The following is a 21,552-nucleotide window of genomic DNA, read 5'->3' on the forward strand; positions in this document are numbered from 1 at the left end:
TATTTGTTGTGTTTTTATTCTCCAGGTTTTACATCCTGTTTTGCAGTGAAAAGTTGCTGGGTTAACTCTTACAAGACTAGAACACTAGTGTAGATTGTTGATGGTTTAACCTCTGCAGTGCCGGATGTGTTTTAGTCTCCACTCACTGCTACAATTTGTTGCTGGATGTGTGATCTGTCCTTAACCCCTTCAGTCCCGGTCAGTGCCTTGTCCCTGGCTCCGCGGTGTGTGTGCGGAGCTGTACACATGGTGTCCCTGTGGTTCACATAGAATGACAGCGCTGCATCCCTCCTCTCCTCTCGCCCTCCCGTCCAATCAGCTTCGGCCTCAGCCCCCAGGGGTGGCTGTGATTGGCCAGCTGTAGTGTCAGCTGTGCGGGCTCCAGACTCCGGCAAACACTTGGACGGAGTGACAGTGGCAGCAGGATGGCTGTGTCTACAGCTCCGTCCACGCCGGGCTCCCTGTCCCCTCGCCTGCTCAGCAGCTTCCCCGGGGCCCCGGGTGGCGGAGGGGCCTCCAGCAGCGAGTGTCGGATGGTGGAGCTGCACGGGGTGAAGGTGGCTTCATTCATTCTGGAGGGTCAGGAGCTCATCTGCCTCCCGCAGGTCTTCGATCTCTTCCTCAAGCACCTGGTGGGGGGGCTGCACACCGTCTACACCAAGCTCAAGCGGCTGGACATCACACCGGTGGTCTGCACCGTGGAGCAGGTGCGTGTCCTGCGGGGACTGGGGGCCATTCAACCGGGGGTCAACCGCTGCAAGCTCATCAGCCGCCGGGACTTCGAGACCCTCTACAACGACTGCACCAACGCCAGGTCAGTGCAACTTTCTATACTGCGTCAGTGACGCACGCCTCTGTCAGTGCAACTTTCTATACTGCGTCAGTGCAACATGCAACTTTGTATACTACATCAGTTCCAACTGTTTTAGTCAGTTTAATGGGGGACTTTAGATTCTGCATCAGTGCCTCCTAATTCAGTCAGTGCAACTTTGTATTCTGCATTAGTGCCTCATGCCTCTGTCAGTGTAACTTTAGATTCTGCATCAGTACCACAGTCAGCGCAATGTGCAACTTTATATTCTTCACCAGTGCCTCATGCCTCCATCATGTGCAACTTTACAACTTTTGCACCAATGTCAAGTCCGTGCCCCAGTGCAATGCACAAGTTGTAGTACATCAGTCAGTGCAATGTGCAGCTTTTTGATATGCAGTCCTCATGCCCCTAGGTGCAACCTGCCACCCTTTATAATTCCCCTATGTATCCCTTATGTATCACACCGTGTATATATATCAGTGACGCAGTTGTTGTATTTGTGGCATTTTGCAATGTATGCTTGGTAGATCAGTGCCTCATACCTCTCTGCGCATAACATGCCATTTTTCCTGCAGTCTGGCCTGGTTAGTGCCTCACTTAGGTCATTGTCCACCTTTATCTCATGTATCAGTGCCAGCACATGTGCCTCATCTCGCAGTGTGCGCTTTTTATACGTTACCAACAGGTCAGCATCCCGCGCCTCACTAGATACAGTGCAGCATTGGATATACATGATACTTTGCTAGGTCAGCGACTTGCTGCATGCAATGTGCAACTTTACAGATTGTCTGTGCTGCAACTAAACTGCACCAGCCAAGAACCCTTTATCTTACTATATATGTAGGCAGCATAATAATACAACTCATCCTCAGAACAACGCCTCATGCCTCACTGACCCAAGGGTCAAACATTTCAAACCCTAAGTCAGTGCCTGATGCCTCACCTGTACAAATGTCAGGTGCGCCCCTCATATAAGGTATAATTTGATTTATTGGACAAGGTCTTTATATACTGTACCCCTGACAAGTCAGTGCCTAGTGCCGTATACGTTATACCCCAGGCATGGTACAGATGCCAGAAGAGATAACCAATGTGACTGACCCATTACCAGCAATGCTCCGTACTTTGTGTACATTACTTGTGGGCCAGCACCTCCCTGCATAGAATGACTATGTATTAATGTATATTTTATATGTATTATGTATTACACAGGGCTCCATATATTTATTTATTAATAATAATAAAAAACTGTGTTTATATAGCGCCAACATTTTACGCAGCGCTGTACATTAAATAGGGGTTGCGAATGACAGACATAAAAACAATAAAACAGGAGACCTTGCCCAGAGGAGTTTATGTATGAATTACATATCACATCTGGGCATCTGCTATAAGGGAAATTACATATCAGGACAGCTGCTGTATGCTGGAGTCAATATGTATATTTTATTATTAATATTGGCACATTATATTATATATACCATAGCTGTGCACCTGTCACATACCTAATATTATTCCTATTATTGGCACATTATATTATATATACCATAGCTGTGCACCTGTCACATACCTGATATTATTCCTATTATTGGCACATTATATTATATATACCATAGCTGGGTACCTGTTATATACTGGACAATCTGTATTATATATCTCAAGCCTTGTTGTATGCTGGAATAAATATATAAAAGCACAGAAAGACACTTATATACCACATATAATATATATAGCACAGAGGAGCACTTGTTATACAATGGACACAATATAATATATTTATACAATACCTAGACACCTGTTGTATACTGAAGTATATGCTAAACATTACATCAGGGTAACTTTATTCTACTGGACACAATATGTATTTTATATACCAGAGCTGGGCATCTGTTCTATACCGGGCACAATATAGTATATAAATCCCAGCTGGGCACCTGTTGTATACCAGACACTATATTATATATATTACCAAGAAGCACCTATACTATACCTGTACTATATATGATATGATATGGTATATATATATATATATATATATTATATAAATGTCTTAGTATATTTTATAAAGACCATACTGGGGCACCTGTTATGGACTACAGCTGGGCACCTGGTATATATACTTGGAATATTATATTTAGACCACAGCTTGGCACCTGTTATATACTGGATGCATTATATTATATTTATTATGTCGGGGCAGCTGTTTGATATATATAATGGTTTAGAACTCATTGCTCTGTCTGTACACAGGTGCTGATCTCTGTGTTGTATGTATGATATACATGGTATCATATGCTGGGATTGTATGGCTCAGTCCCCTATCCTGCACACATTGGGATCTCCTGTCAGATTTTATATTTCTCACCTTTTGTCTCCCTGATATTCCTATAATGTCCATCTCTCAGCCTTGTGTCAGTATATTGTACAACGCTCCGCCTGTAAGTGTTACTCCTACTTAGAATGTTTATATCGAGCCAACTGATGCCCGGCCAAGACGACTTAGTCTACATTTTATTTAATCTCACTAAAATAACATTGAGAAAAGTCTTTTTATTATTGTGAAGTATTTTACAATATCCACGAAGCATCCCCTGCTGGGCTTCATGGATATATAGTAATTATATATATATATATATATTATATATAATATATAATATTATTCTCCAAGATACTGGTCCTAAATCTTTACCTTCCACCTACAGATTATGGCCATAGCATTGTACAGAATTAAGACTCATTCTCACTACATAGAAAATACTTCCAAAATGTTACACCACTAAATGATGATAACACTCCTTTTGGTGTGAATGAATCCTGAGTGAAAAATACCCTTGGTGGAGGTGAAACAATGTATCAATCCCATTTACATTTTATGTACACAGCGGGGAAATACATTTGTTTTGGCTCCTTCTATCTTTGACTTTATTAGGAACTTATATTTTACTTCCCCGGGGGGTTGGGCTGCCTTTATATCCCAGATATGTTCCTCTATAGCGTTGTCACCTACCTTATGATTATATATTGTACGAGCGACACGTCTGTCGGCTTTCACCTGCTGCTGATATAAATGATTGTATAAAGAGAACGTCAGCCTGCTGGGAGATTCCAGACGAACCATCCATCAGCCGCTATATATACTCATCTTCATATACCGCCCATTGATTTTATTCTCTGCCTGTGTGTGTGCATTAAGGAAAGTGTCCGGTGTGCCAGAGGAACCGAGAACATCTGATGGTGGTCACTGGTGGGACGCAGAACGTGCCTGACGTATAGCTAGTGCATCAGATGTGAAATCACAAAGAAATCATTCAAGTTAAATGTTTATTTTCTATTTCTAGTTTTTTGGTCCCAAAAGATGTTTAATTCACTGACTGGTGGCTGACTCTGCCGGACGTCTGTGGTCACCATCAGCTGCTCCTCTGGTAATAGAAAACCATAGAAAATATCTAACAACAGAATTCCATTCGGTTATGAGGCCACACGGGCTCGTTCACACATGGCAATGCGGTGCGTTTGGCATGCTATTAACAATAACCAGCAATCCAGCGCACCAACGCAAATGCTGCGAATGAAACGCATTGGTGTAAATAAGCCCCCATTACGCATTTTGATCCCCAATTGTGAATTGGAAATTTTTCCCATTCTAGGTCTTTTTTTTAATATATTATTATTTGATTTTTATAAAATGACTGAAATATTTTATACACAGCAACAGTAGGTCAGTAATGCAGTATGGCAGTAAAATGTAGGGGTGTAAAGAATTGTCCAAACAGTCTGAAATATTACAGTTCCTGCAAATCTTGTCATTTCCACCTCATTCTCTTGTGTGGTGGACGCAGTAGCTGACTCAGCACATCTATAGATGAAATAAGAGAGATGGATAATAGAGAGATATGGGAAAGATGTATAATGTGCATTGAGAGTTAGATATATCTGCATGGAGTTTGTGTGCCCTTCCTGAGTCTGTGTAGATTTCTGATTTCTTTCCACATCCCAAAAACATTCTAATAGGTAAATTCTCCAAAAAAATTGTCCGCAGATTGAATCAGAGACATGGAGGACATTAGATTGTGAGGGACAGTTAGTGACATGACTATGTCCCACATATAATTGTAAGCTCTTTGGGGCAGGGACCTCTCCTCCTGTGTCAGTGTCTGTTTATCATTTTCAACCCCTATTTAATGTACAGCGCTGCGTAATATATTGGTGCAATATAAATCCTGTTTGTTTTTAATAAAAATAATAATAATAATATAACTAAAAGCTATATAAATTAATAATAATAATACTAATAGATGGTAATTGATTCTAAATGTTTTATGAATTTAAGATTATTATTATTAATAATAAACAGGATTTGTATGGCGCATACATATTAGGCAGCGCTGTACATTAAAGAGAGGTTGCAAATGACAGATGAATACAGACAGTAACACAGGAGGATTGTAAGCTCTTCTGCCCAGAAGAGCTTACAATCTAGGAGGGGGGAGGTAGACGTATCACACAGTGATTAGCCTGTCTGCATTGGAGCCTTTTTTATTTATTGGTCATACCATTGATCTGTTAGGGTATCCAGCTGTCCATCCAGAATGTTTTTGGATTATGGGAAGAACCCAAATCCTGCACAGGACAAGAGTGAGCTATGAAAGGAACTAAACATAGGACCCCGGTGCCATATGAGCAGAGTCCCATTGCTGCGTTGGGTCACCATACATCCTTGCGATTGGTTGCAGATGATGGTTGGGCTCATACGACGTATCTCTATGTAGTTTGCTGTATTGGGTCACTCTCAGAGTATCAGGTGTGCATTCCTATGGTAACTCGTGTCAGAGCAGAGGCAGACATGGGTTTGCTGAATTATTGAGGAGGATTTAAAGACCTGAATGTGCAGATGAAGACGTACACGGTGTCGGTGTATCCAGGAGGTGAACGCCGTGTAATTGGGAAGGTTTTTCTTTTCGGACTTTGTAGTACATCCCAGCAATCATGCTGAATGAAAGTCAGCCTGCAAGTCAGGGAATGCAGCACTGTGAGACCCAAACAGGTCATGTTCTGAACACTTCCAGGTAGCGGCACAGCTGGATACAACAGAGTAAATCCATAAATAGCAGACCATCATATTGTGCAACCAATTCCTCTACTCTAGAAAGTTCTATATGAACAATCATTCCATAAGTCTATATTCACAACTTCGTACAAGAATACACTTTTATTTATAAAGCGCAAACATATTACACAGTGCGGTACAATAATTAAAGGTTGCAGATGACAGATAAGTAGCCTGACCAACAGAGCTTACAATCTAAGAGATCTTTCACCGTGCCAGACAAACAATGTTTCCTAATACAGAAAATAGACATTGCATTGTGTGTCATTGTATATGATGGAGTGGCAATATTCCCACCTCTTAGATTGTAAGCTCTGTTTGGACAGTCCTCTCCTTTAATGTACAGTGCTGTGGAATATGTTGGCGCTTTATAAATACAGTTTAATATTAATAATAATATCTTACACGCAAAGAAAAATTCATTGATCAATGTTACTGTCCTATCAGAAACATTCACAGGATTTATGGAATTGATATTTCTGTAACACTTATGGGATCGTTCAGTCTTTGGGAACACCTGGAAAACCTGACCTGTCGGTGATCCGTGTGTTATTCGGGGGTTATGGAGGGCCCACTTTACAAGATTTGGTTTGGTCAATAAATCGCACAGAGAACAAAAAGATACAAAAATAAAATAGCCAGAAATACTGCAAAATATTTATCTCCAAAGCACAGAAGATCGGTGATAATATTCATGTCTGGCAGTCCAGAAATCAGGATATAGAGGCATTGCCAGGAATAGGGGGTTCCATGTTTATGTCCCCGAGGGGTTACAACTTAATGTTGTTCAATTAAATATGTTATGGGAATGAGGAGATTTGCGTCCCCCCAGAGGGGAATATTCATAAATACCTGCATGTCATTTACAGAATATTGACAAAATCTCATTTTAGGGAAATGTTTATTTGTCAATAAATGTGCCAGCGTTTGTTGTCACAGCTGAATCCCAATCAAAGGACGAGTCAATACATAAGAGTGAAATCTTCTTTATAGATCTGATGGTGATCTGGAATTTGGGAATATTTTTGTAGCTTCTTTACACATGGACTGTGTGGGGCTGCAACGCTCGGCTGCAACAAACACTGAAATATTGGCTGTTTTACAAAAGATGGAAACCCAAGTACTAAAATCTCACATACCCGTTGGACAGGGTAATCTCCCTAAAAAATTATATTTTAATATTTAATACTTCTGCAGCTTTATTTAAATAAATCCCTGGTGATCCTGCCATATTGATCCTCGTTTAGTCATTTTTTGGTGTACAACGCTCCATAATCTCTGAGAATCCTGCATTGTCACCTGATGGAGACTTCAAGTGGCCACTTCAGCTCGCATTGCACAGATATGACCCCCTGTTGTCACCATGAGGAAACCCAACCCTGGGAAATGTCACGCAGCCAGCATTGCAGTGCAGCTGAAAGGAGCTGCAGGAGATCCGCAGCACTGAGATGTGACATAGGAGGAAATAAGTTAAAAAGTGGGGTTTGATTAATAAATTATAAAACATCACTTGGGGTTTAAATCTATTTTAAGATAATAGTTTCCTGGTGATCTGAAATGAGAAAATATTTGTGTCCTGGAATTCACAATTTATTTTTTATCTCATAGGACAGGAAAGCTGAAGTATTTGGTGCTGAATTGTCTATTTTAAGGGCTGTGGTTATCAATATTTTCATCCGTTTCCACAATTTCACTCAAAATAGCGCAGCTTTTACCTAAGATTCACTTATTTTAATTGTATAAATATTCTGAAAAGATTGGTGAATGGACCCCTCAGTGTTTCTTGACATTTTGTTGGTGCAGAGATCAGGCAGAAGCGTGAGTTCTGGTAACACAATATTTACATTTCTTGTTCTTTGCCATTAAAAATGTTTTGGAGAAATATTGTTGCATTTAAAAAAAATAGAAATCCAGTTATCTGTCTCCATACTGTGTGACCGCATGCAGGCTGGGTGTAACATGTATTGCATGTAACATGTGATACAACACGGGAGGTCATCGGTCTGATGTCATTCTTAGGGAATCCCGAGCCATTGAAGACCCAATCACTAAAGGAGTATTAGGAACACACACTGCATGCATTGCGGTGCCACTGCAGTGAACTGCAACACACGGTGGGGTTGTGTGCTTCTTGTGTGTTCCCTCTCTCTCTTTTTTTTTTTTGGTGCATTGATGTTGCATTTTCAAAATTGTAATGTAATTTTTTCAAACGATTTAAATCTTTTTAAAGTTACTTTTTTCGTTTTATTATTCTCTGATGACCATGGAGGTCCTTGTTCAGGCAATTCCTGTTATAGGGTGACACTGCTCTTGTCCCTGTCCCTGTTTTAAATAATTTGTGCTCCTGCTTTGTCACCAAAACACATTCACCCCATGCATGCTACAAACAGATTTCACAGGAAAGCAGTGGGCAAATCTGCGGCCAATGCTGAGGGGAGTGAAGATTAGGAAATGAAAAGGCTGCAGGAGATCAGAAGGGGGGTAAAAAGGCAACCAAAGAATTTTTGGAAAATGATACCTGCAGTCATTTTCTATGATACCCCTATTTAATGTACAGCGCTGCGTAATATGTTGGTGCTATATAAATCCTGTTTATTAATAATAATAATATTAATAATAATAATAATACACAGAGCTAACTATCATTCAGTTAGGATTTACCAACTTTGAAGATTTAAAACATTTATGGTGGTGTTGTTTTCCGATTTCCAATCAGATGAGATGGAATATTTACTGGATGAGGCATAAAAAGTGCAACCTGCTTGGTGTCGCTGTGGCCGCCATCTTTCCTTCTCTTCTTTTTGGTCTTCATTGGTCAGCTGGGAAGGATGATGGCAGTTTTTACCCTTCTGTACACGGATCTGAACATTCTCTGCACTGTTTTATTGTCACCTCTATATTTTATGACTTTTTGTGGTATAGTGTGCAGAAATTCAGCAGATAGAACTCAGTAAACTTTTCTTCCTGCACCCAGAGACTCCCCCACGCTGTTTACACGACACAGACGTCCTCGCTGCGTTTTAATATTCCATTATATTCTGCAAACCTTCAGTGTTCTCTGTGTACTCAGAGAGTGAAATGAGACTTTCTCACAACTGAGCCACACAAAGGAAAGAAAAGTTTGTCTCAATAGTATTGATTGCGATTGTTCAACATAAAAACATTTACTTTAATTCTCATTCCATACGGCACCAAAAAGTCAAGAATAGTTGGTTGCTTTCCAGATTTACTATATTAGAGGAATGTGGTCACTTTCAAAGTAAGTTTTTATTTAATGAATAATGCGAAACAAAGTGAAAAAAAATATTTTAAAGAATACTGAATCAAAAAAAACATGATTTTGCTTGCACTTGATTGGTCGGGAGGTTTCATTTAATTCACTAAGATAAGTGAAATTTACTTTCCAGTGAATGTTCTCTGCTTATTTCATAAATCAATTCCTTGACTTGTGATTTATGCCAAATTCACACAGAAGTATATTTGCTGTGTGTCTGCTTGTGACTATTAAAGTATAAAATGTTGAAATTTGTACTGTTTTGAGTGTTTTATAGATTCAATGGCAAAAAAAAGCCAAAAAAGTGGTGTAAACTATATAAGCCGATGTTTGTGGGCCCATCGGGATCTGGGTAAAAATTGCAAGCTCTGTGGTCCTGTCACATGACCGGGATGTCTGCCCGCCATAGAAGTTTTTCTTTTTAAATTGTTAAACTCAGCACAGACAAGCAGTGGGAAATCTCCTCTTTAACCCTTACTATACCAATGTGACCCAAAATATAAATTAGTTCTAAACAATTCTTGTTCTGCGTCATGTTTTTATTTAATTCGATGTCCAAATACATAAAATTCAATGTTTTCTAGGGAGCGTATACTGTGGCTGTGATTTATTTCTAGGATTATTCCCGCTGTACAATAAACACGTGTCAGACATTAGCTGGTTGTGTAAAGCTGCACAGGAAATAAGTTGCATATTCAGCTTTGTTGTGCTGCGTTTTATGTGTTTCCTTCACACATGTGGAGCGCCGTAACTTTTCATTCCGCATTGCACAATGGTCAACGAGGACGCAGCGCAGATTATCAAGCTGGAATTTTGTGGAGTTTTTACTATGGCACTTCAGCAAAATCTGCAGCTTAAAGTAATCGTCATTAATATGACCCAAACAGCTTGTGGCCCCCCACTCCATCCCTGCCAGCCACCCCCTGCTATGCACCTTTCCTGCTCACCATACAACATGACAAATTCTACTTATTACCGTGACCCACCGACCTTCCTGTCACTCCGCAGGTTAGAATGTCAGCAGCACAAACTGCCACCCTTCATAGAACAATTCACAGAGGCTGAAAATCAATGAGCAGAAATTCTGTGCAGCCTTATTCAAACAACCCCCCCACGAACTCTGCATATTTATTACAATCAATATCTCTCCTCTCGGGATCCACGGCCTCTCAGACTAGAACAAAACATAAGCTGTGACTCCGCTGTGCATGAATTATACCAGAAGGAGAAGATATCTGTATACTTTATACATTTATATATAACTAACTCTATGATCTATACGTGTAATATATCTTTAATCTGGAAATATTATTTATGTATTGATATGTTTATCAATTATCTCTTTATATATATATAATTACTATCTATCTATCTATCTATCTATCTATCTATCTATCTATCTATCTATCATCTATCTATCTATCTATCTATCTATCTATCCATTATCTATCTATCCATCTATCCCTCTATCTATCCATCTATCCATCTATCCATCTATCCATCTATCCATCTATCCATCTATCCATCTATCCATCTATCCATCTATCTATCTCAGTGTACAGTTTGAATATAAATTTCAATTTATAGATGCATACCTGTATATTGTTTGTTTGCTGCTTTTATTTATATTTGTTATTAATAAACAGTATTTATATAGCACCAACATATTACGCAGCGCTGTACATTAAGAAGGGGTTGCAAATGACAGACAGACAGTGACACAGGAGGAGGAGAGGACCCTGCCCCGAAGAGCTTACAATCTAGGAGGTGGGGGAAGCATTACACAATAGGATATGGAATGGGGGTTAAGTAGTGAGGGTTTAGGAAGACGGGTAGGTGAGTTTGAAGCGTTGGAAGCAAGCCGAATAGGGGGAAGAAGATAATACTTAGTAAAGGCCAAGTCCAGACTAGCAGTATTTACAAGCAGGAAAACAGAACTTCTAATAATTGGTTACATTTGGAGCAAATGGGTCTGTTCATGATCCTTGGTTTAATGGGTGGTAGGAGGTGGCAGCATTGCCTCGTCTGACTGCCACCTCTATAAACTTGAATAGATGCCACTTGCAACTTCTTAAAAATGCTTATTCAGGCTTTTTTTTGCCAAAAAAATAGTTGAATAAAAAAAGGAAAACTGATTTGCTAGGCTTTTGAAGCTGCTTGCAAAAAGATAAAAGAAAACAAGTGCATTCAGTGCCCAGGGGTGGTAACCATCATGGTAAAATACTTCTGGTGAGAACTTATTCTTAAGAGAAACTCAAAAACTTTAAACACAGAACTTAAGATGACCTCAGAACCAGAACCTGGTGGTAGGTGACAAGGACACTTGAAACAAGATTGTTTATTGTACATGTCAAACCCAACAATGAATCACTCCTATTCTCTTCCCTATTATCTGTTAGATTTACCATTGAATGCATTGTGTTTTATCTGTTTAATATATACCCATTTATTCCTGTGCACAATCAGTGCCTATGCTTTGGGCCTGAAGATGGCGGGAGGGTTAGTTTTGGGCAGGGCTGACACCACTTTATAAAAATTCTGTGTGTTGTCAGCCCCAAACATCACTTCCTGATGGATCATCGGGTATTTTCTGTCCTGGCAGGGTGCTTCAAGCGATAACACATGGCAGGGATGTGCATGTATTGCATGTTTGGTGCTTTGCCACATCGTGCTGCACATGTTTGCCATCTTTATGGCTCAGTTTGTGTTTTTGCTAGTGATGTAGGCGGTGCAGCTGGTAGCCGCGCGTGTCGCTGACACTGTGCACAGAGCTGAACAATGTTCCTTCATGTCATTTCTAGATGCTGACGGCTTCAATCGATGATCTGACCGTCCAAAAACCAGGCTGGCGGTGCATTGAACACATGTTCCCATTGGCCTGTGGCTGTGATTTATTCTGAGTGAGATTTATTTCATGCGACCATCCTGATTAGGAAATGCGCCGTCTCGTAGAAATTAATTAGTTCTGTAAATAAAGACAATATTTTATTTTTCGTGGAAGGCCCAGACTTGGCGTCTGCCGAACGCAGCCAAACAGCCACCATCGCACAGCCTTTTATTAGAGCGGCCATGCCAAGATTGTAATTACTGAAGGCAAATCAAGGCTCTGCTCTTAGCGGATGGCGTCTCGTGCCTGAACGGCCGTACCAGGCCTATTTTGTTTTTGTTTTCACGCGGAACGTTGTGTATTTGTTAATTTTACATGCGCGGCGTGTTTTGCGTGAGCAGAGTGAGAGAGATGTCGGGGGAGATTAGCTGAAATTAATGGTGTGTGAAAAGATTCAAATCTGCCGGCGAATTGATTCTCATTACGGCGGGCTGGCAACCTGCACACCTCCAGCTGCTGTGGAACTGCAACCCGTGGCCCACCCTGGCAGGGCATGCTGGGATTTGTAGTTCTTTAGAAGCTGTCGTTTAAGCTGAGGGAAATGAGCAGAGCTTTGACCAAAGGTGTCACAGACTTGTGCAACATTTGCACCTGCAATGATATATGAGGAGCTCCCACCATCCCTGTGCTGAATTCTCTGCCCTGTACACCTGCTTCACCCATTATAAGGGATTCCTGCCAGGAACAGGTGATGCCCTCCTGCAATAAAATAATACGTTTACCTGTTCTTGTTTTGGTGTGGACACTGCCATGTTCAGCCCTCTTCGGATTCTTGATTGGCCGGGTTGGTATGACGCATGCGATGGCAGTTCATTTAGTTCCAGAGGTTCCTGGGATACCGGGCATGCACAGCTCAGACATACATTGCCTGTCCCTTCTGCAATAAAAAACATGCCTGATTGCATAAGTTCTTTAAGTTGTTGCAATGTTGCAAAATTTCTTTAAGGTTCTTTAAAACAATAAATGTGATCCTGCCATGATGGTCCTTGTTCTGGTGACAACACCTTTTCTCTGTCCCATAATTGTGCTTCCCTGTTGTCTCTGTGTCACACGTGGCCTTGCTGGAGACTACGCATGCCGTGCAGATACACATTACAAGACCATGGGGAACTGTTGTCACCATCAGAAAGATTGTAGATGTGTAGACAGGAAATGGCTGCAGAATGATGGAGCAGATCAGCAGAGTAAGATAAGAGTGACAATTCTTACACAGTGAATATGTTATGCTACCAGGGTTTAAATCTTGTGATTGTTGTGGTCAGGCGGGTTGTAATATTATTCTTTCTTCTGTATTGTGCTCGCCCTAATCTATAGTCATGCAGTTTGAGTCTTAGCTGAGCTCACACACTAATTATCCCTTCCTGTCCACATTCAGAAAGGTTGTTCACCGTCCGCTATTTTTCTTATCATCCTCATCCTCCGATCCCACAGAAGTCCATAGCTCCCAATTGCCCCATTCCTGGCAGATAAAATAATATTCGCTGCCATTTGCTGCGGCGGGGAGGCCTGGGCCCTTTGCAGCCAGCTAAGGCTGATTGTGGAGCGGCATGCAAATCATGTTTTGATTTATCTAACTCTGCGCTTTTTTTCCATTTGAATTGATCCTGCATTAATTCTCGCCGAGCGGCTGTGCGGGGCTGCAGATGTTGCCCTGCGTTTAATAAATCAATGAGACACATCTGAATGAGTCGCTTCGCATAGCTGCCGCTCGCCGTTTGATGTCTAGATGTTATTCCGAGCTTGTTATCATGACAGATGCATTAATGTCCCGTTACCCTGTCAGCCGTCACCTAAGAGGGGGAAACGCTTTAAACCACGCAACTTTATTCTTCCTTTATGTTAGGAGCAAGAAAGAAAAATCTATCACTGATCCATCACTCAACCTATTATTATCCTCCATGTATTGATCACTCTATCTATAACCTATCACTATATGAGCTATCCATAGAATATATCTTTATTCTGGAAATATACTTTATCAATGTATGTTACCCCCTCTCTCTTTCTTTTTATTCATGTATCTATCTGCAACCTATTTATTTATTTTTAATTTAATGTTTAACTATACTATACATTAATTTATGTATCAATATGTCTATCTATCATCGTTTTATGTATTAATCACTATACCATGCTGTCTATGATCTCTATGTATTGATCACTGTGTCTATAATCTATCATTGCACTATGTATTTATGTATCATTCTCTCTGTCTCTAATATTTATCTCTTTATGTATCTATAGTATTGAATGATTATTATTATGCTATATTTATTTAGCACTGATATATCACACAGCGCTGTACAAAGTTAATTAACTATATTTAATGTTATCTCTATGTATCTTTTTCTCTATCATTTATCTTTTTATGTACTGATCACTAAAGGTATCTATCTATCTATCTATCCATCCATCCATCCATCCATCCATCCATCCATCCATCCATCCATCCCTCCCTCTATCTATCCATTGATCTATCTCGTTATCTATCAATTATATCCCTATGTATTGATAGCTGTAGCTCCCCATCTGTAATATAATAATTATAATATAAATCTATTATCTACTTTTCTGAATCACAGGTTGAGAATCTGTATCGGACATTTGTTAAGTGAATGCCGATTAAGCAAATATGGTCCCCTGTTTAATGTACAGCACTGCGTAATATATTGGAATTATATAAATACAGTTTATTAATATTAATATTTATAATAATAATAGTAATAATAATGGTTCTGACCTTCTGTGGAAACAAAGCAGACATGTCATTGTCAGGGGGAGTCCTATGATCTTCATGAGAGGAAATCCATACCTGTAAGGGTCACACATCGCTCATCATGCTGCACTTTACAATAGATGACAGGTCCTCTTTACCAGCCCGGTATTGCTCCTCGTTGGCACTCACTGGTGGTCGGCTGAGTTTTAAATTGCCGATTTCAGCTGAGATTGAATTTTATATTTTTTTCTCGCATTCATTCCTCACCTGGACGGCCACTAAATCTTTAAACAAAGGCGTCCCCCTCCGGGGCTGCTCTCAGTACAAAGTGTTTGGAAGGCGGCTGATTTATGGCGGGTATTGTTTTAATTAATAGAGGGGTTAGGTCTGCCCGCCACTTGGCAGATGATTGAATATTCCAGACAAACTTTCACTTTCTCTGAAAGTTTTGTGTAATCGTTGTTTCCTTGGTAATTGTTTGCCTGGTGGATGTGGTAATAACGTGAAACCTGAACAATGCTAATGAAAATAATATTTACTAAATTATACATGGGCGGGGTCATCATAATGGGGAGGGGCAGACGGTACAACTACCCCAGGCTTAGGAGACGGGGCCCAACTAGGACATCTCCTGAATTGCCCAACTGATCACATTTTGTAATAATTCTTCGTTGTTATTCTCTGCAGGGACACAAACAGAAACAAAGCAAGCAATACAGTCTGCGTATGGGAATTTTTAGGCAGCCAAAAATATGTTCCACAATAAACTTAATGTCAAAACTTTTTTAAATACTAAAGATTGTTTTATTGTTCATATTCAATAGAATTAAAAATGTAACATTTTCGCATTTGTCACTTGCTTCTCACAACAATACAAGCAGTATCTGTAGATGAACAATGTCTCAACGCGTTTCGCAGAAACTAAGTCCGCTTCATCAGAGCTTACAAATGATAAAACACAACCGGTAAACATTGTAACAATCACATTCTAGTTCAAATACATTGCACATACACATTTATTACAATCTAATTATTTGGTTCATTGTTACTTACTTTCCCCTTCTCCATCCCAAAGTTCAGAGCATGCTATGGGTATTCCTTCAAAATGAGCCCCAGATACTAAAGGAGAGACCAAACAGCCAGCCAGGAGGTTTTATATATAGGAGTGAAGACAACTGATTAAACAATTGGGACATACACAGGACCATGAGAACCACTCATTTCCTGTATGACCGTCACAGGGACAGGAAATAGGAAAAAATCTGATGGGGGTCTATTTATAAAGCAGCAAATTTGACATTCACTGAAACATTCCCTGGTGAATCTATTACTGCCTTTAAAAGACTTGAACCTGTAACACATGTAACTAATAAAAGTGCAGCACTGACATAGCACTGGATGTTATTATTATTAATAAACAGTAATTATATAGCGCCAACACAGCGCTGATGTTATCTCCTCATTTCTCAGGTATTATTTCCCTACTTTATAATCTGATAGAAAGAAACAGGAAGGAAGGAAGAAATTAGAGAAGAACAGAACTGGCACCCACTTTAAAATGTATATTGTAAACCCCAATGCTTTGTTATAGGGATAATTGTAGTGACACCGATTACTCTGCACATTCTGCTCCTCAGTAAGCAACAGTGGAAAATCAGAATTTCCCTTAGTCCGGAGTCCCTGCTTTATAGTGACCACACACACGTTATACTCATCGTTCTGCAGCATCAATCTATACATTGGCAATGAGAAATCGCAGCGCTACAGTCGCCCGCCCTCTCGGAGGCTGCCTTTAGTTTATCCGCGCAGCCAGTGTCAGGCCTGAGGAGGGGAAGAACACATAAAGTTCTATTGATTTGTATGTGGATTAAAGTTTGCAATGCGCAGCTGCCCCGGCGCTCGGCTCCCCTCTTTATGATTTTCTCAGCTGCCATTGATCTCGGCGTTTTATTGCATTCATTATTTATTAAAAGAATTTGCAAGCTAAACACAACGTTCAGCGAGTTTGCACGCTGGGACTGCACTTAGGAAATTGAATGGAAATTGCATTAGAGGTGAACATCTGTGCGGATTTTTTTTTTTACTCTCGGCGGCTGCTGTTTATAGGTTGGGAGGGAAAAAAATGAAAGTTGTATTGGATTAACGGGAGCTCTAAAAGTAGAAACAAAAATATTAGCGGCCGAGTTCAACGCCTCCAAACCTACGCGGTTGGCTCATTTTTCGAGGGTGAATCTGATATTTTTTCTTTTTAAGGAAAGCCAGATTGAGAGCAAAATATTATATCAAATATTCAAAAAATTCTCTGCGTTTACCAGACTAAGGCCAGATTTACCAAGGCAAACTTTTTAAAATAACATGCAGTGAGTGGCCTTTAAACCTTGTCAGCTGACTAGGAGGACCAATGACAGATCTCCTGGTCACCAGGATGTCAGGTGACCAAATATAGCCATGGCACATGTGAATAAGGCAACCCATAGTCACATGACCAGCACCCATACATCTGTGTCATCTGCTAGCCTTGTTTGTATAGAATGTGACTGCCATTTCTCTGGTTTCTTTTCTTTTCTTTTTTTTTTGGATGTTTAGTTATAAACAATTAAAAATTTTTTTTAAATTGCTCTCCCCAAATTTTTGGCACCATATACCAGTTTCATGCAATTTTTCCATGGACCAGAGGGGGAGGTCCCACTGTCTTCATTGTGACTGTAAGGATCTGTGGCCCTCCCCCTGTCATTTCATTCAGCCAATCAGGTAAGCTGGATCCTCTCCCCTATTATTTAGTTCAGCCAATCACAGAAGCCTGGCCTGGTGGTTGGGAACCCTTTAAATAAACTGTTGCCTTATAATTACCTTGTGCAGGTATTGCAGTTTAACCCAGATGTGACACATTTTCTGTACCTGCAAAAATTAGATGTGAATTTGCGTTTTCTGATTCAGCAGCCGGCCCAATAAGCTGGGTGGGAAGAAGCTGTTGGCGGGTGACCCAACTTTTCAAAAACAGCCGGGTGGCTACCAAAAAGTGCCGGGTTGTACGCCCACCTAAAAGGGTCTGGGGAGAACACTGCAGCCACTTCTTTTGCCAGCCTGATTTAAAGCTTCATCTAGTCTGTAGCAGATAATACCAAGCAAGAATAAAACATAGCCACTTTAATAAATAGTGCAATTTTTGTATCTTGCTTTAGACACCACATGCCCTATGTGACTTTTTATTATTTGCCACATCTTTTATAGCTCCTACATATTCCATGGCGGTGTGCAAGGGTGGATTTTATACTCCCTGTAAGCTCATAGGCCGGAGGCGAGGCATGGCGCTGCCAGGGAAGGGCTTACAGTCTATCGATTACACGGCAATGTTTTGTTCATATTTATAATTCATGATGGGCAGGAGGTCTCTAAGTTACCGGCTACTGCTGATGAGTTGTCAGCTTGAATGGACGGTAAATAATTCAGAGTATAGAGAAGGGAGAACCGCTTCCTCCTCAAAGATTAGAAGACGGACACTTAGAATATAGGTTAGGCCCTGAGAACCCCCGAGGTGTCCCGTATTCATGCACCCAGACACAGATGGACAGAATAATGTGAACCCTATACTCTGCCTGTTCATTCTTTATGCTGGAAGAACCAATTGGGAATTTCGTCTACAAGACTTTAGGTGAAATATCACTTATTGATGGACTGAAAATTTACACTGTGCTACCCAGAAAGGAAGAGGACCATTTTATTTCTCTGCTGCAGTTTCACTTTCACTTACTGCTCCACAAGCTCACCTGTGCTTTAAAGAATATTTGTACATTGAAATGAATATAGCTATCCTGTTTCCCTCCCTTCCACACATTTACCAAAGTCCTTGTGTTTCCTGGTGGCCATGACAGAGGCCTCATAGACTTCTATGGAGCAGGTGGATCTTTATAGCAGTCAGTGGGGCCTCCTAGGGCTTAGATATACGGGGTGGTGGTATATAGGTATATAGGGGTGGTGATGTGTGTGGGGGGGTGATGATATAAAATATTTCCCATTCTAAGCCCAGCCATGAATGGTTCTCTTTGCATTTTGCCTGATTTGGAGGTCCAGCCGGAGTCACTCCGCAGCTGAGCAGCCCCCCAATCTGAGTGAGATAGCCGCAGCAGCCTGTAACCCGGAGAGGTTTCTTCCTCCATATCTCATAATGGGATTTGGGCGCTCTGTGATCCGGGAAGGTCGCGGCTCGTCCTAAACCAGACGCAGCCCCGGGGCCCTATAATTACTTCTCAGTACGAGCTCAAATTCCTTGTAATGATGTGAAAATCATTTCTAACAAGAGAATTCATGCTTATCGGGAACATTAGCTGCGTTTCCGGTGACACGGTAAATAGTATGGAATATTACCGACGTTTCTTCTAAAGAAGGTGAGAATTTGTGCGTGGGGAATCAACCAATCAACACACCAGGATGCAGCAAAAACCTTTTAATGAGACTTAATTCACAACCGGATCTTTATATTTATCAGGCCAATGAGATTCAGGTATGAGAGTCACATGGTTAAAATATTCACATTATAATATTGTATCAGAAATGTCTTCTCCTGCCTGCAGCAGTCTCATGACATAATCTCAGCCTAGACATAGTCACTGCCTGCAGCAAACTGATGAAATTATCTCAGCCTAGACAAAGTCTCTGCCTGCAGCTCAGTGATAGCTTTATATTGATATAACTTGGAGCTTTTCTTAAATATGACACCAACTTTATTCTTAAAGACCTCTAAAGTTAATGCCAGGATCCGTTTCATATAATACAAATGAAGGGTTGTAGAGTTTTGGGATTTTTTGGAAGACTTTAGAGGAATTGCCCCAGTATGGGTTTTAGCCCATCCCAGGCCCTTTGCTGCAGCAGACCCCTGGCCCTTGGATTGTTTCCACCTCTTTGGATTTATCAAAGTGGGCTGATAATGTCAGATTGTCAATATTGGGGTGCAGAGTAGAAGCCGGGAGACCTCTGCTGAGGTGCCCATGGAATATGGAAGTCCTGCTCCTCCTCAGGAGAGGGCAAGAGTTCTCACCGTGGCGGGCCTCCGCCTGACCTTCTAGGAAATCCTTTCCTCCCACTTGAGGAGGCATCTGGCAGACAATGGCGGCGCGGGGTCTATTTTTAGGCGGGGTGCATGTTCAGCAAGTGTACGCCATCCTGACATGTGTACACCCAGGGCACAACGGTTCCCCTGCAGATGGGCCGCTGCTTATTACCGTCATGTAGAATAAAATTGATTGTCTTCTGAAATTAATTTCTCACTCGCCTCCGGCTCCGCTTTCATAGAGGACACACAGTTGCCTGTTTAATGCGGAGATACTGTTTAATCACATTAATATCTACCCCCCCAACCCCCACCTCCCCGGGCCGCGCGGATAATTGTACAAACCAACAGCAAATTCCGCGTCTTTAAGTTCTTTTTATGATTAAATTATGCAAATGACTTCTCGTCTGCCCTTCAAAGCGCTAATCATCTAATTAGGAATGATGTGCGATGGGTTGGTTACAGACGGCAAGGTTGGGGTGATGGCGGCAGGCAGGGTGGTGGAGCGCATGGAGGGTCTCCAATGTGTAAATATTGGTGGGTCAGAGGTGAGAAAATATCTCCTGCAGCCTTGTTGTAGCCACTTCCTGTCTGCCTGCACTCCATTCCTGACGGTGACAACAGCACACCATATCTGTGTAATGTTCCTGTGGGGTCACTTAGTCAGGAAGCGAGCAAAGTCTCCCCAATTGTAGCACAGACAGAAATAAGTAAATCTATTTCTGAGGAAAGGTGGAGGAGCTCCGCAAGGTTTTTTTTTCTCTGCAGTGTTGAAATTGATGACAACTAAAACGTGACAAGGATTCCGACCAGATTAACCAAAACCATTTGTTTTGTCGGGTGGGGCATTTTTATGCCAACTATGCCCACTCGGGGTTCTGCTTATTGCAGCTCAGCGGACCTTGGATGTGATGGCAGAATTGGTTTCGTTTTTCAGGCTCCGTCCCCTTAATTTTATCACTTCCTGTCCTACGGTGACAACACAAACGCCTCATACTCTGTCAGTGGAGGAGCACTGTTGTCACCCTCCTGATCTGGACTTGAAATAACTCCGACCCTCCTTGTCTCTGTTACATATAGGTGATGGGGTTGTGTAGGTCACCGAGCAGTGATCTCCCCAGAAATAGTTTTATTGGGTGGGAAGAAGCTTTAGGCCCAGTAACCAGGTGGGTGATTACTGAAATGTGCCGGGTGGTGCGCCCAGCTAAAATTGCCTGGGGAGAACACAGCAAGGGAAAGCTAAGAAGACTGACAATCTAGGCCATTTTTTCCTAATATGCTTTTCCCCAGGGTTCTTCTTTAACCAGCATGCATGCAGTCATCCTCCTCTGTATACTGGCGCAGAATTGACTGGGCCGGGGGATGGAGATCTCATTATTCATATGGAGAGTCTGCATTTGCAGGATTCACCGTCGTCTTTATTATCGGTCTGAAAAAAAAAAAACTCCACTTCAAATGACAACAAAGCCAGAGAAAAACATTTGATCCTTCGTCTCAGATATCAGGGGTAAGAGCGGGGTCACCTGCCATTTCTTCTCATTCACGGGAACTTTGTATTACTTCCAGGGACACCTAACGATGAATAATCCGTATTGGGGGTTAACCCTTCGCAATTTGTGTTATTAATATTATTAAACAGGATTTATATAGCGCCAACATATTACGCAGCGCTGTACAATAAATGACAGACAGATACAGACAGTGACA

At 41.2% G+C, this 21,552-nt stretch overlaps 1 protein-coding gene across 1 annotated transcript in view; it reads left to right on the plus strand.

Annotated features, from left to right (window-relative positions):
• Positions 1-386: 386 nt before the first annotated feature.
• The window catches only part of DACH2 (dachshund family transcription factor 2), a gene marked incomplete at its 3' end in the record, with an annotated part of 212,903 nt that continues 191,737 nt past the window's right edge, over positions 387-21,552 (plus strand). The window contains 1 exon segment of the mRNA XM_072429863.1: positions 387-814. Within this exon segment, the coding sequence (XP_072285964.1) occupies positions 426-814 (389 nt within the window).

Source organism: Pyxicephalus adspersus, chromosome Z (genome assembly GCF_032062135.1).
Source record: "Pyxicephalus adspersus chromosome Z, UCB_Pads_2.0, whole genome shotgun sequence".
In the NCBI taxonomy this organism is placed as follows: Eukaryota; Metazoa; Chordata; class Amphibia; order Anura; family Pyxicephalidae; genus Pyxicephalus; species Pyxicephalus adspersus.